This window comes from Rousettus aegyptiacus, unplaced genomic scaffold, assembly GCF_014176215.1.
Source record: "Rousettus aegyptiacus isolate mRouAeg1 unplaced genomic scaffold, mRouAeg1.p scaffold_m13_p_4, whole genome shotgun sequence".
NCBI classification, from domain to species: domain Eukaryota; kingdom Metazoa; phylum Chordata; class Mammalia; order Chiroptera; family Pteropodidae; genus Rousettus; species Rousettus aegyptiacus.
The window spans coordinates 148,530,827-148,545,829 of record NW_023416307.1 but is presented as its reverse complement, the minus strand read 5'-3'; the positions used below and the strand labels follow the sequence as shown (position 1 = coordinate 148,545,829).

At 54.7% G+C, this 15,003-nt stretch overlaps 2 protein-coding genes across 3 annotated transcripts; one reads left to right on the top strand and one right to left on the bottom strand.

Moving 5' to 3' along the window:
- Positions 1-1,050: 1,050 nt before the first annotated feature.
- MYD88 (MYD88 innate immune signal transduction adaptor) lies at positions 1,051-5,270 on the bottom strand. 2 transcript variants are annotated; one of them, XM_016123938.2, is made up of 6 exons: positions 4,845-5,270; positions 3,894-4,028; positions 3,343-3,523; positions 3,066-3,157; positions 2,612-2,788; positions 1,051-1,559 (listed from the first exon to the last, which is right to left on the bottom strand). In XM_016123938.2, the coding sequence occupies exons 1-5, from the start codon at positions 5,170-5,172 to the stop codon at positions 2,634-2,636; spliced, it is 891 nt and encodes a 296-aa protein (XP_015979424.2). In that variant the 5' UTR covers positions 5,173-5,270; the 3' UTR covers positions 1,051-1,559; positions 2,612-2,633. The 2 variants fall into 2 exon arrangements, with proteins under 2 accessions (XP_015979424.2, XP_015979423.2); XM_016123937.2 differs by having other exon boundaries at positions 1,051-2,788; positions 4,845-5,259.
- A 1,424-nt stretch (positions 5,271-6,694) lies between these two features.
- On the top strand, positions 6,695-14,967 carry ACAA1 (acetyl-CoA acyltransferase 1). Its single transcript, XM_016123936.2, has 12 exons — positions 6,695-6,986; positions 7,181-7,274; positions 8,261-8,318; positions 8,953-9,032; positions 9,329-9,371; positions 11,043-11,138; positions 12,009-12,089; positions 13,249-13,439; positions 13,592-13,771; positions 14,039-14,094; positions 14,188-14,333; positions 14,662-14,967. Exons 1-12 carry the CDS (start codon positions 6,825-6,827, stop codon positions 14,735-14,737), a joined length of 1,263 nt encoding a protein of 420 aa, XP_015979422.1. The 5' UTR covers positions 6,695-6,824; the 3' UTR covers positions 14,738-14,967.
- The last annotated feature ends 36 nt before the right edge of the window (positions 14,968-15,003 follow it).

Genomic DNA, 15,003 nt, shown 5'->3' with positions numbered 1-15,003 from the left:
ACATAAAAAGGCTATGCTAAATAAACTCGGGGCTGCAGCTCTGACTGTAGGCCCTCCCGGAAAGATCTTTCCTGTCTTCTCTTTTTTCCCTTAGGCTTCACCCCCCTCTTTCAGGTACTGATCGACTTTAGCCGGCTGGCTCCGGCACCTGGCCCAAAGTGAACAGAGGCTTTTCCCATGATGCAACTAATGTTACCTGAAGGATCCTCCTTCACCCCCTCTCCCCCTCACCCAATGATCAGGAGCAGATCCAAAGACAGTCCCCCCAGCCATGAGTGGGCCAGGGCAGATCCTGGGAGTACTGCTAGTACCCTGTCGTGGCTCTGTTTCCTAGAGGTCCGTGGAGAGGAAGATTCTTCCTTCCCCACAGCTGCCGAGAACACCTGAGCCTTCCTGGGAGTCTCTGAGGGCACAGGGGTAAGGCTGGGGAGCCTCCAGCATCCAGGACTCCAGCATCCAGGACTCAGGAGCCAGGACGTGGTAACAGACCATTGAGAGGAAAGCTATGGTTGCTGATGTCTGGGTACTCTAAAAGATTACTAGAGTTATCTCTGGGATTAAGGTTATGGGTGATTTTTTTCCTTTATATTTTCCAAATTTTCTTGAATGAATAGTAAAAAAGTGATACGTTCTATTATAAAAATAGATTGACACCTTGAAGATTAACACAGATATACCAAGGATGACCATTACTAATAACAACTGAGTTCTTCAGAGATCCGTGGGTGGAATACAGGTTCTCCAGACTCTCCTTGGAGCCTAGAACAGCCCCTGCCCACCGGCTGGGCGAGACCCAGGAGCATGGCACAATCCAGGGAAGAGCAGCTTGGCAGAGGCAAATGGGCTCCCCAGTGCCTGGAGCTGAGGTTGTTCCTGGTTCTGGCTGCAGACCTGGTGAGGCCTGGGACCTGTGAGGAGGGACTTTACCCTTTAGAAAGCCTCTGCCAAACCTACCTGAACTCACCCAGTGGGCCAGTTTTTCTTACCTAGGAGAGCCTTAGCCCAGGTTACCATTTCCAAACCCCTTCCAGACACAAATGAAAGCTGCTGTTCCCAAGTAAAAAACTTTTATTATAAACCCAGATACAGAAGGAGAAATGGCAAACAGGCATTTCTCAGCTAGTTCTGAAATCCTTACAATGTATATAAAATAGGCGTGAGATACTTTCTTGAAATTGTTTTAAAATATTCCCCAATATCAAAGTGGGGTGTAGGCACATGGTAACGAAGTGCTTCACCATGATCACCCCAAAGAGGGGCCTCCAGTCCCTCCCCAGACCCTGAGGAAAGGTGCCTCGGGCCAGCTCTGGTTGGAGGTGGAACAGAGAAGATGCATTTTTATTAGATTTAGGGTCCTGGGGTCTGCCCTGGGACAGACGTGAGACCATGACATTTTCTCCCCAAAGGAAAGCTTAAGGTTAACTGATGTACAAACCACCTGAGGAGGAAGAAACAGCTGTGCCTGGAGCTGGCTTGCTGTATGAGTTCAAGCAGCTCTCTTCCTTGCTCCGTACTTCACTGAAGATGTAAATGCTGGCATATCGGGTCCTTTCTAGAGTCTGGTTTCGATGAAGTGGGAAGAAAGAAAATGAATACAAGAGTGTCCCGTCTTTGTCCATGGTTAGGTCTCCTCACTGGTGGGCCTACCTCACCCAGCCCTACTTGGAAGTTGTAACCAGGGAAGTGTGTGTGTGTGTCTCTGTTTGCGTCCATGTGCCCACAAGCTTTGAGTCGGGAAGCTCGTGTGTGGTCACTGTTGGTAAACTGGTCCCAGCAAGCAACTTTGTAAGGCAGTCAAGATACAGAAAGTTGATGGGAAAGCTCTCTATGGGTGGCCCAAGGAGGAGAGTTTCCTGCTTACACAGCTTCAGAACCCAAACTTGATGAATCTCATCCCATGCCACGCAGAGCTGAGAGTGTGACCAGTCATCTTGATGGAAGTGAAAAGCAGCCCTAGCCACTCAGGGGACTTGCCACACTGAATGAAGGTGGACAGAGGCTGGGAAGAATCAAAGAGGCAGAAGAGAGGTGAATCCACTGGGGATTCAAGTTCAAGGTGGGACCTCCCTATGCTGGACCAGCATCTATACCTTGGGGCAAGAGGAAGTGAAATGTGAGGTGGACAATGAGTAGGCACCATTGTGGAAGCAGCTGCCCTGGCAATGCCGTGGTCCCAAAAGTGGCCAGCATAGGGCCAGGAAGCCAGCTCGCTCTCGGCCAAGATCTGTCTCCCCAGGAGATTTAGAACAGTGCTTCACCATTTCCTACAGTGATTCAAACACAACTGTCTGTTCTCCGCACCCTACTCAGTTCTCAAGTGGAGAAACTGAGGTCTAAGATATGTGGACAGGTCAGAGCCGCCTCCTCTCGTTTTCCTCTTGGTCTCGGCTGGCCCTGGTTTTCAGTGTCCTGGCTGATAACCCAGCAAGTGGATGCACTTGCAGCCACTGGTTCCACACAGAATGTGAGGTCCAGATGTGCATAGTGGCTGCAGATGCGCCTGTGGATTTGGCATCTCCAGGAATCAAGAGGCAAGTGAAGCACGCAGTCCCCCTACAATTTCAGGGGGAGGCGGGGGCAGAAGTATATGTACAGGCAGACAGACACGCACCCTGAGGGTCCCAGGGCAGTCTTCAGGGCAAGGACAGGGCTTTGGCAAGGCGAATCCAGAACCAGGATTTGGTACAGGGGTTGGTGTAGTCGCAGACAGTGATGAACCGCAGGATGCTGGGGAACTCTTTCTTCATTGCCTTGTACTTGACAGGGATCAGTCGCTTCTGATGGGCACCTGTAAGCCAAGGGGGTATAGCGCGGGCTTCAGGCCCTCGACCCACAGTGGACTGGGACCAGTCCCCAGCCCAGGGGTTATCAACAACCCTCCCCCAACTAAGCACCCCTGGCACATATTCACCCACACAGAAAGATACTCATGTGCACACACGCTCGGGTATGCAGAGACTCACAGGAGTTCCTCAGTGTTGCATCCATGGCCTTTAGTGAGGGAAAGGTGGCATCCTGAGGCCCGCCCACCCACTCTTCTGTGGCAAGGGCAGGACTTAGCTTACCTGGAGAGAGGCTGAGTGCAAACTTAGTCTGGAAGTCACATTCCTTGCTTTCCAGGTAATCATCTGAGATAACCACCACCATCCGCCGGCACCTAGGGAAGAGTGGGCAGGCTGCAGGCACTGTGGCAACCCAGTTCGGCATACTCCCAAGGCACAGCCTTGGGAGGAGCCCACTGTGCCCAGGCTAGACAGGGTCCAGCTGGGAGAATCCCACCGTCTGGATCCCTGGGCAGGGCTTTGTGTACCCAGCCACTCGTCCCCTTGCCACCTAGCCAACCTCTTCTCAATGAGTTCACTGGTGATAGACCAGACACAGGTGCCAGGCAGGACATCACGGTCAGATACACACAACTTCAGCTGATAGTTTGTCTGTTCCAGCTGCTGGATCATCTCCTGCACAAACTGGATGTCCCTGGAGCAGTAGCAGATAAAGGCATCAAATCGCTCAGGCATTTGCCCTGGGTGCAGAACACAAGGGTGATGGTCAGAGTTCTGCAAGAAGGCTAGGGAGAAGTCCAGCCAGGAGTCCACACAGCCTAGGCAACCCTGGCCCTGAACCCTACACCAACCCTGTGATGACACTACTCAGAGCGCCTCCCCACCACCCTGTGCCCTGGGCCTCCCAAGTCCTGGCTTGACTATGAAACAAACACATCATTTCACGAAGAGTCTCATACCCACCCAGAGGCAAGAATATTATTATTCCCATTTCTTAGGTGAGGAAACGGGCTCATAGAGATTGACTTGTCTAAAGTTCCACAGTTCATCCACTTTCAATATCCATGTTCCAAACACCACTGGCCCAGAGGAGCAGTGTTGGGCCCTTACCCAGGGGGTCATCAAGTGTGGTGATGCCCGCCAGCTCTGTGGTCCGTGGGATGCTGCTGTCTACAGCGGCCACCTGTAGTGGCTTCTCGGACTCCTCCTGCTGCTGCTTCAGAAGGTACTTTTGGCAGTCCTCCTCTGTTGGGGAGAAACGGTGTTGCAGTTTCCCTAGGGGTGCCCCACACCTCTACTCAGAGTCAAGATCCAGCCCCTGTGCCCCCTCCCTGGCCACTCCGTGCTCCAGGGCTTCTCCAGCCCCATCCGTGCCAACCACAGTTTGACAGCTCTGAAAAGTCAAGCTCCCACCTGCTTCTGACCATCCCAAAGGGATGTCGATAGTCTTCTGGCCATCTGAGAAGCCATCAAGGTCAGTCTGTATCCTTCTGTCCCTTTGCTCTGCCCCTCCCCTTCCTAGGGCTCCTGAGAACAGAACCCAAGGTCTGCTTCTTCCAGAATCTGGCTGGAACATGCAAGAAGGGCTCAGGAGATGCAGTGCTTTATAGGCCGTCAGGGCAGAGGCTCCAACCAAGCAAGGTGTGCCTGTCTGTGGGCCTATGCATGTACATTATGGGAGTGTCAGCAAGTGACAGGAAGCAGCGCATTTCCCAGAGACCTGAGGTTTCCAAGACTGTCAGCTTTCTGTCCCTCAATTGCCCTATTGCTCTACTTGAAGCAACCAGACTCCCCCACAGAGATTCTGACTCCTGGCCCTACATGAAAGCCTTTGCCTAAGCTGTTTACTTCCGTTCTCTGCTTCTCCCGCTTTCGCCTCCCTTCTCCAGTCCCTACCATCCCGGATATTTAAAGAGGGAATTGGTCTCGCACGGTTCCCCCACTACAGGTTCCCCGCCCCCAGGAAACGAGGGCCTCCCCAAAGGAGGCTGGTTGCTGAGGCCAGCGAAGGCCAGCTCCCTCATCCCCCAAGGAATGTGGCTGGAAAGGAGACGTCCTCACCGATGCTGGGCCTCAGTTCCAGTAGGACATCTTCGCGTCCTAGCTTGGCGAGCAGCTCGAGCAGTCGGCCCACCGAGGCGCCGGGGCGTCCCTGCCAGTCGTCCAGCAGCCTGCCCGTGGGGTCGGCCTGCGTCTCCAGCTGCCGGATCTCCAAGTACTCGAAGTCCATCTCCTCTGCCAGCGCGGTCCAGTCCGCCGCCACCTGCGTTCGCGCATTCAGGAACAGCGACAGGCGGCGCCGCACTCGAACATTGAGCGCGGCCAGGGGCAGTGAGGACATAGAGCGGGCGGGGGACGCGGACCCCTCGCCGGGAACTTCTGCAGCCATCGCGGGACGCCGCTGAGTTTGCGCCGCTGAGTTTGCGCTGCCGAGTCGTGTCGTGGGCCCACGCTTCCTCCTTCCCTTACGGCACCCCCACCCTTGGCCCCGCCCCACGGGTTTCTCTTTCCGAGAAGTACCTCCCTGCCCTTAAATCTGGAGCACCAGCAGCTGTGCGGAGGTGGAGGCACCTCCCCTCGGGGGACAGGGAATGTGGGATGTGGGAACTGGATACTTGCCTTTTGAGATCTGGGGCGGTCCACCGACCTGTGCTCCTAGGGTCTGGTGCGACAGCGGAACGCCGACCCTCCTTCGGGGATGGTAGAAAACAGGGGCTTTGCTCTTTGGGATCTGGTGGACTCACATCTTTCCATTGGAGATCTGAGGTGTTCGTTGGGTTCTGCCCTCGAAGGTGGCGGGGAGGTGACAAGGGGGGAGACATTGGCTCTGTCCCCGCCCCGTCCCCCTCCCCCCGCCCCCGATCTCTTGGGAATATACAATCCTGCCGGTAGGAGTTTGGGGAGTCCATGCTGTACACTCACAGGTCTTCTGGAGTTTGAGGCATGCCACTTCCTTGCCATTGAAAGATGGGGGGAGGGCACACCCTACCCTCCGGGGTTGGTAGTAACAGGGCATCCTGGCCTTTGGTGTCTGGGAGAAACACATTGCTGTGGAGAGTCAAGGGGAGAACCTGGCCTTGCTCTTAGGGTTGGGGCATGGGGGACAGTCCTGACGTAGGGAGCTCTGGTTCATTCATTCATTCACTAGGTATTTATTGATCACGTGTCAAGCATGCTGTCCAGGATACAGGATGCCTCCCTACCTTGGTGGAGACACGAGCCTAGTGGTGGAGGTGGGCACTAACTAATCAAATCATCTCATATGATTGTAAAATGGGTGAAAAGAAGTGTATGTTACTCTCTATCCAGATACGGGGCTTGTCACATCTCTGCATCTTTGTATAATTCATTCTCCTGCCGCCTCAGAATCCCGAATTCCTTCACTTTCTCGAAAGACTTCCCCGGAGAGGCCATACACGTCGGGATAGGACCCTGGGACGTCTCGGAATTATTTAGGTCCCCCCGCTTGGGTGCTGGGATCCAGGGTACAAAGAGAAGACTAGGAAGGGGAAGAGAGGTTAGAGTCCCGGCCTCCTCTTTCCCAAGCAAGAAGCTGTGGACCAGGCTCCTGGCGGTCCTGCCTTCTGTTAGGTTGCGGACAGTGGGCAACGTAGGAAGGGAAGGAGCCCTGCCTGTAGCCGAGTTTAAGATACCAGGAGGGCTCTTGGAGTCCCGTCTCCGATTTGGCAGTAGGCGGGACTGCTAGCGGAAACGTCTCCGGACCGCATTTCCGGCGGAGCTTCCGAGCGGCGTATCGGCTGCTTGGCAGACGTGGGCTACGGCAGGCAGAACTTTGAGTGGCGTTGATCCTGGGCCTGCTGTAGATGATTTGCGGCCGGGGCAGGCAGGCTCGCCTTCTGGTTGGCTGAGGCTGGAGGTGGGCGGGACTGTGCGAGGGAAGGGCGAGTTTGTTTTCCGGGCTGGAGGAGGTATTTGGGCTTAGGTGGCAGAGGTTGGGTTGCGCTCCTTCGCGGGCTGCGGTCTGTTGGTTCTCGCACTTTATTCTCGGCTTAGATAGGGTCTACCCTGCAGAGGTGCGCGATGCACAGGCTGCAGGTGGTGCTGCACCACATAAAGGCCCAGCCTGTTTCGGCCGAGCAGCATCAGGTCGGTAGTTGCGCCCACCCGGCGTCGGCCGATGACGTGGTGGTGGTGCACGGACGGCGTACGGCCATTACCCGAGGGTGCCGCGGCGGCTTCAAGGTAAGGCCATGGGTCTGGGCACCGGGGCGGGTAGGGTTCTGGCTCCTCTGCTCGGTTCCCTTCGTCGCCAGGTGGCTCCGCCCCCGAACTGTGACTGCTCTCTCTGGAGTGGGAAGGGGATGGGGGTAACTTGTGTCTTGACTCTTCGTGCACCGCGGGGCTGGGGATCACCGCGGCCGCTCTTCCCGTGGCAGGACACCACTCCCGACGAACTTCTCTCGGCCGTCATGACCGCAGTTCTAAAGGATGTCAAGCTGAGCCCAACTCAACTGGGAGACATCTGCGTAGGTGAGCACTCTACCCAGGCTTGGCGCTCGGTCCTCTTCCTCTTCCCCTTCCCATCCTGTCAAAGCCCTCCTCAAACACCTCCCCACCCCCTAGGCACTTTCCAGGTGTTTTCACCGAGAAGAATGTCTATGGACCAAGCAGTTGAATTTGTCTCTTTAGGGCTAGACTCCGTCCCCGTCTCCATGCACTTTCTGTGCCCCTCCAAGCACATTCTACAAGTGAACTATGATAGAAAGCCAAGGGCTCTCAAGTGACAGCAATACCAAGGCACTCGGCACAGGGGTTTGAGGACACCCTAGGAGACAGGCGACTATAGGATTCTCTAGCGATTCTGACACCCTGACAGAAAGAGCATCAAAAACCATCTAGTCCAGTCCCTCACAGATAAGCCGAGGTCTGGGGAATTTGCAGCAGAGCAATTTGGACCTGAATACCGGGGCTCTTGACCTTCAGTCAGTCCAGTTCTTTTTCTCCATCTGTAGTCTTCTAGCCTCAAAACATAACAACATAATGTGGCGAGGATCTTATCAAGTACTGTAGGTGCCACTCCTAGGTGGGGAATCATTCCTCCACCTAAGGAGCGGAGCGACAGCAAGGATTGGTGGACACTCAGGGGTAGGTGTGCATTTTCAGAAACTCATTTCCCTGATAGAACCAGTTTCTTAGACTTTAAGCTATGCCTTGCATTCTTTCCCTGTTACCTTTAAAGGCAGGCCAGCCGCCCAGTGTATGCTGATTTGGAAAGGCAGGGTGCATGGACAAGGGAGCTTGGGACCCTGGGGGACTGGGTCTAGAGTAGGACCAGGACAAACTAATGTATAGCTGGCTCACCCTGCTCCAGACCTTGAAGTTCCAGAGCCTCAGTGAGCCTGCTGAGGGCTCATGTTTCTGAAGAAAGATCTGGACTATCCCCTCTTTGGTATTCACAGCAGTACCTTAATGTCCAGACCACTACCTGACACTAAATAAAAGTTTGTCGTCCACAGGAAATGTGCTTCAGCCAGGAGCCGGGGTAATCATGGCCCGAATCGCCCAGTTTCTGAGGTAAAATTTTCCAGTTCTAGCTCTAGGTTGGCCATTTGGACTCTTGGATGGGCTCAGGCCTCAGGGAACTCAGACTGTGGGTGTTAGATCATCAGGTTGGACACCAGACCTAGAGACAGCCAGGATCCTCTGCACCCACTCTCATGGCCGTTACCTTTGCCCTAATTTGAAGAGATGATGGGTTACCTGGCACTGAGTCAAGACAAGCAAGATAAGACAAGGCCTCTGACTGTAGCAAAAGATCTCTATGATGTAATTTTAACCAAAGGCAACTTGTTGCTTTGCTTTTTGTGAAATACCAGATAAACTGTCCTCTTTTGCCAGGTAAACAACTGGGTCCTTGTGGCCTAATCAGCCTTCTCTTTCCTTTGGGCTGTATTTGGCCTTGGTTGAGGAGAATCACAGGGTGGAGAAGGGCATGTGCTTGTGGGACGCTGGGGAGCAAGTGTCTGTAGTGATGGGGTCTGCCCAGTATGGATCTGGCCTGGAGTGGGGTCAAGGCTGCTGGGTTTGTTCCTCTGGTCTTTGCACTCCCCGATGGGGCAGTCATATTGGCTAGGTACACAGCACTGCTTTCTATGAGAGCCTGGCTTGGGGGATGGGGCTAACTCTGTGGTCTCACCTTCTGTTTCAGTGACATCCCAGAGACTGTACCTTTGTTCACTGTCAACAGACTGTGTTCTTCGGGGCTCCAGGCAGTGATCTCCATAGCTGGTAAGTTGTAACTGGGTGGATGCCCGTTGCTACAGCCTAGTCTTGGTCTTGGCTCCGTGAGTTTGGATCAGCAAAGTCAGTATCTACTGGTCAAGCAATAAGTATTTCTGAGAGGACTCTAACTACAGAAAGAGAAGGAGAGCTTCTTGCTGCTACCCCCAGCCTTTTCTGGTCCCTTCTGGGTCTTCCCTCTCTGAGCCTGGGGTTGACTCTCACTTAGAGACCAGGTGGGGAAGAGGCTCCCCTGTTCCCAGGACAGATTGTTGAAGGATATTTATGAAATGCTTTTGTTGCAGGTGGCATCAGCAATGGGTCTTATGACATTGGCATGGCTTGTGGGTAAGAATTTCTTTCTGCCAGAGCTTATTAACCAGCTCGTAATAATAAAACTAATGTTCACCTCCTGAGTTCTCAGAAGCCATGATTTCAGGATTCTGCCTCCTTTAGGATTAGCCCTTTTAGGCAGCTGGTTGGGCGAAGTTTCTTACAAATTCAGCTTAGAAGTAGCCCCCAGCTCTGGCTTCTCAGAAATTGCTCACACATCTCAGCACTAATGGAGAAATGAAGTTGGCTTTTAAAAGCTTTCTGATAGGCTGGAAAATGTGGGTAAGCATTATGAGAAAATATAGTTCTTAGGTTTCTTTCTATGGCCCCAGTTGATTCACGATCCTGTTGAGACAGAAGATGCAGTTTTGGTTTCCTAAAGCCAAGAACAGCTGTCTACTATATAACTAGTTTACTCTTTTTGTTAGGCTGTCTGGCCGCCCCTTGTCCCGCAGCCCCCTCCCCCACCCCACCCCCGGTACTAAGGTGGAAACTTCTGGCTGCCTATTGGTTTCTGAGGAGCATGGTCAGATCTGTAGTGGTTTGGTCACTGTCAGCTGCGGCTCCCTCTTTGGCTGTAGCATATGGAGCTGCAGAAGTTGTATTGGACAGTGCCTCCAGAAAGGCGAAGGGCACTGGGGCATAGGCTCGGGTGGGCACAGGCTTGGGCGGGCACATGGTGCTGGGGAGGCAGACCAGGCCAAGGGCTTTGGCAGGCCTGGAGGTGAGGGGGTGAGCAGCTCACAGTCTGCTCTCTGATCGAGCTCTCATGTCCCTGTAGCTTATTGGGGTAGGGATGGGTATGATAAGTGGAGAAAAAGGCTGGAGCCTTCATGAGTTTCTTAGAGGGCATCTGAGGTCCCCAAACAGGTTAAAGACCATGTTACTAGGGTATTAAAGGTCTGGGCCAGGACTATCCCCATCACAGGCCAACTGTCCCCCCCTGTAGGCTTTGATCATGAAAAGTAACCCTGGGCATCCTATTTGGGAGTGAGCTCTGGGGCCAGACTACCTAAATTTGGATCCCGGCTCTTTGGGCCTCACTGTCCTCATCTATAAAATAGAGATGACTACTTTAGCCTTGTTGTAGTGGAAAAGATTAAGTGGAGTGATAGTAACAGTTAACACTCTAGGGTATATATATCATGTGACGGTTTGAAGTATTTTAATACCTGAAAAGATTTTTAAATAACACTGGACATATGAAAAGCATTTGGTCAAGTTTATGTTATCATCCCTTGAGGCCTTCCATTCCCCCACCTCCTCGAAGCCCTTTTTAACCACATAAACTGAGATCTCACCTTCCTCACAGCTCGTAAGCACCTTGTCTATGCAGGTGACGGGGCTCTTTGATCTGCAGCTTTTAAAATATTTGTCTCCCCTCTCCTCTGAATTTGTGGTCCCTGAGGGCAGGGCCTAGGCTTGTTGGATGTACTTTCACCTCTGCGGCTGACACTAGGCTGATGGGTTACAAGAACAGCTGTGTTAGGTCCCTGCCCAGGGGTGTGGACTGTGCAGTGCTCTGTCCTGGGAAAGGGTGAAGGTAGAGTTGGGGCTCAGCAGCCCTGTACCCCCAGCTCTGCCTTGCTAGCCTGGGGCTCCCTGGCTGTTAACCAGCACTTGCCAGATGCACAGCTATCCCTGGGGGAGTCTTGCTACTTACTGCCACCTCCTTTTCCTCCTCAGGGTGGAGTCCATGTCCCTGGCTGAGAAAGACAATCCTGGAAATATTACTTCGCGCTTGGAGAAGAAGAATGCCAGAGATTGCCTGCTCCCTATGGGGTCAGTGTCCAGCTGTAGCTTTGTGTGCATGTGCCTCCTGGGCTCCCTGGCCTCCTGCTTTCGGGCTTGGTCTGCTCTGCAGCATCTCAAAGAATGAGAATTGATGCTGCCCCTTGACTTCCCTTTTCCTGTGGTCCCCAGGAAACCCTCTGGCTCTCCAAACATGGCCCAGCCTGTCACTCCCACCATGGGAGGCTCAGTCACACAGGGATGATGGCAGCTGTACCCTGAAGCCTCAGAGGCCTAGAAAGTTGGTTACCAAACATGTTGGGGAGCGAACTTGGGCCCTGTCAGATGCAACATTGAAAGTGTGTTGTGTTTGCTGCGAGTGTCACTGAGCTTCTGGGCCTCTCCCGGGATCTGTGGGCAAGGAGTCCTGGCTCCACTTGAGGCTGGGACAGGGGCCCTGACCGCCTCCACATCTAGTGACTGTATTTCCAGGGGAAGCCTGAAAGCCAGAAGCCCAGGCTGGAAAGCCTAGCTGTGGCTCTGGGCTCCTGGTGAGGGTCAGCTCCAGCCACAGTGAGCAGAAAGACCAGGTGCGGCCTTCCTGGAAGAGACTTGGGAATCCTCATTTCTCACGTTAACGCAGTTTTCCTGAGGTGTAGGAGAAGCTGGCCAAGAAAGACCAGTTAGTGCCACCAGCCTTACCCTCATTGTCCCCTCTTCTGGTCTCTGGCGTACAAGCTTCTTAAGATCTGGGTGACTCTCTATCTGTGCCCCGAGTCTTCACTGTTGTCTCTGTGGACTGGCCCTCCTGTCCTTCCCTGCCTACAGGCTCAGGGCCCAGAGTTCCGAGCACAGCTCCACAGCCTGGCCAGTCCCCAGGCTGTGAGACTTCTCCTGCGCTGTTTGTTGTCTGTCTTCTAGGATCACCTCAGAGAACGTAGCTGAGCGGTTTGGCATTTCACGGGAGAAGCAGGATAGCTTTGCTCTGGCTTCCCAGCAAAAGTGAGTGCTCCATGGGGCGGGGTATTCGAGGGGTGGGGAGGCTTCCAGGATGACCTCAGTGGTCTCAGGTCGAGCTGTCCTTAGGCTACGGCAGGGCAGCTTGCGCCTCCCAGGACGGAGAGGTGGGCAGGGGCCAGGGCCACCGTGCACTGTCAGCACTTCCTTGTGCCACCACTGTTTGTGTTCACTGCGAGTGTCTTCTCCCTGGCGGGCCTCGGTTTCCTCTTCTGTTCACTGGTGGCGGGGAGGCAGGGCATGTAATGAAGGCCAGATGTCTTCTCTAACTGCTGTGGCCCGGTGATTGGACATGGTGTAGCCACAGGCTTCTCTGGGTGGCCTGGAGTGTGGGGCCAGCACTGCTGGGGACCCTGTCATCCCAGTTTCTGGACCACTCCTGCATCTGGGGCAGCATCCTGAGATAGGGGCTGGGGATGACAGCAGAGGAATCCCAGGGACTCAGGCCCCTGGGCAGGGGCAGGCTGAAGTTAGCAAGCCCCAGCTGTGCAGAGAGAGGGCAGCAAAGGAAGGGTGTCATATCTGGCCAGGCGGGCTTCTCTGAGGCAGTGGTTCTTAGCCACTCGGGGTTAAGTAACCATTTGAGAATTTGATGAAAGCTGTGGATTCCTCCCATGGAAATACCTTGGGGACATAACATTTTGCACATGATTACAAGGATCACCCTAAATGTCTTGGGCTTTTACACTGTTTCAATATTAAGCTCCATTGAGTAGTTTGTCATTTTAAATAAGCAAAAACTAGGGAACAGATGAAGATGAGCTGTTGGGATCAAAGAGAAAAGTTGGCAGAACCCAGCACAAATGTCCATGGGGCTCCATTCTCAGTTTGGCATGGAGAGCCGACAGGCTTCGTCTCTTTTGGGTATGAGCTCAGAGAGGAGCCACCACCCCCATGCATCCTCCTCCCAGTTGAGATTGGGGTCAGAAAGGTCTGAGGCTGATGGTGAAACCTTTCCATCTCCCACTGGTGGGAACGTATGCCAGTCCCTCAGAGCTCCCCCAAGGCAAGCGTGTCGTGTCCCAGCGTTTGGCGGTCTGAGCTCGTGTATATGCTTGTGGGCAGAGGGTGGAGGCAGCAGAGGGACCCGAGGAAGGAAGGGAACTCCAAGAGGGCCTGAGCCTGGCTATCTATGTGCTGGCAGGGCTGCCAGAGCCCAGAGCAATGGCTGTTTCCAGGCTGAGATTGTGCCTGTGACCACCACAGTCCACGATGACAAGGGCAACGAGAGGCGTATTACCGTGGCCCAGGATGAGGGCATCCGCCCCAGCACCAGCATGGAGGCCCTGGCCAAACTGAAGCCTGCCTTCAAGAAAAACGGCTCTAGCACGGCTGGTGAGACTGGGCTGGGGGAGGCGAGAGGAAGGGGCTGTGTCCATTTTGTGCGTTCTCTGGGCGTCTGGAGCCGCCAGGCAAGGTAGACATGGGGGGGCCGGACCTGTTCAGCCCTGCTCTGAGGTCTCCTAACCCCTGTGATTTGTCTCTAGGAAACTCTAGCCAGGTGAGTGATGGGGCAGCTGCCATCCTACTGGCCCGGAGATCCAAGGCAGAAGAGTTGGGCCTTCCCATTCTTGGGGTCCTGAGGTCCTATGCAGTGGTTGGGGTCTCGCCTGACATCATGGGCATTGGACCTGCCATTGCCATCCCTGTAGCCTTGCAAAAAGCAGGTGAGGCGGCTCCTTCAAATCCTCAATCTAGATCCCACTTCTGCCTGCCACGCTGTCGCCGGAGGCGGGTGGTCCTGTGCGGATTACAGAGTAAAGGTGGGGCAGACTAGCACCCTTGCCCACAGCTGGGACCCTGTCATCGGCAACAGAGACAGGTACTCCAGTCAGGCAGCCGGCCAGGTGTGGGGTAGAGCCTTGGGGGACTGAGAGGCCTACTAAAGGTGAGGGGCCACTAGGTCAGCTCAGGTTCTTCCCTGTTTCCCGTAGGGCTGACACAGAGTGACGTGGACATTTTTGAGATCAATGAGGCCTTTGCAAGCCAGGTGAGTCTTTGTTTCTCAGCATGGCCTGGCCCGCCCAGTTGGAGCCCGTGGTACAGGGGAAGGAGCTTCAGCTGGTGCTCTGCCTCCCTCCAGGCTGTCTACTGTGTGGAGAAGTTGGGCATCCCCCCAGAGAAGGTGAACCCTCTGGGGGGTGCTGTGGCCCTGGGCCACCCCCTGGGCTGCACCGGGGCTCGAATGGTCATCACGCTGCTGAATGAGCTGAAGCGCCGCAAGAAGCGGTAAGGCTGGTCCCTGTGGGGTGTCGTGGGAGGCACCCCAGCCGGGGCACCTGCGGGGCCGGGGGGATGTACACACACGCTCTGAGGATGCAGGGGTGTGACCCCGTTTTCCGAGGGCCAACCATGCAGGGGACCCTGGCCTGCAGTAGGCATCTGCACCACGTGTGCGCCCAGGTGGGCACCCAGGGGCCGGATGCCCATGCATCACACCTTCTGTATCCACGAAGGCCTCGGTCTGCCCGCCTCGGCCTGGTCCGGGAGAGCTTGGGCGGGCGGGGGGCTCTGTCCTCCGTGCCTTCACCCGGCCAGCACAGTGTTGTTTCCACAGGGCGTATGGGGTGGTGTCCATGTGCGTAGGGACTGGAATGGGAGTCGCTGCGGTCTTCGAATACCCTGGACACTGAGTGAGGCGCTGCCCAGACAGTCCTGCCCCAATGGACAGAAAGCAACACTATGGAGATGACGCCACATGCGACAATTCAGCACTGCTGGTGGTGGTAGCGATGGGGAAATCAAGGCCCTTTGGCTAATGTAGGAAGTGTGAAAGACACGGGGCCACGCGGACGGCCACGTGATCCCAGGCCCAGGGGCCTCATGGATGAGCAGTAAGGCTTAGTAAATGTGAGTTCGCTTATCTTGGTGGCTGTGGTTTATCCCAGGGGCCAATTCT

Coding starts and splice junctions, on each gene's coding strand:
- MYD88 (XM_016123938.2), bottom strand. CDS start 5,172: ATGGCTGCAGAAGTTCCCGGCGAGGGGTCCGCGTCCCCCGCCCGCTCT. Junction 4,029..4,844: donor GGAACTGAGGCCCAGCATCG/GTGAGGACGTCT, acceptor TCTCCCCAACAG/AGGAGGACTGCCAAAAGTAC. Junction 3,524..3,893: donor CACACTTGATGACCCCCTGG/GTAAGGGCCCAA, acceptor TTCTGCACCCAG/GGCAAATGCCTGAGCGATTT.
- ACAA1 (XM_016123936.2), top strand. CDS start 6,825: ATGCACAGGCTGCAGGTGGTGCTGCACCACATAAAGGCCCAGCCTGTT. Junction 9,372..11,042: donor GACATTGGCATGGCTTGTGG/GTAAGAATTTCT, acceptor TTTCCTCCTCAG/GGTGGAGTCCATGTCCCTGG. Junction 14,095..14,187: donor ATGAGGCCTTTGCAAGCCAG/GTGAGTCTTTGT, acceptor GCCTCCCTCCAG/GCTGTCTACTGTGTGGAGAA.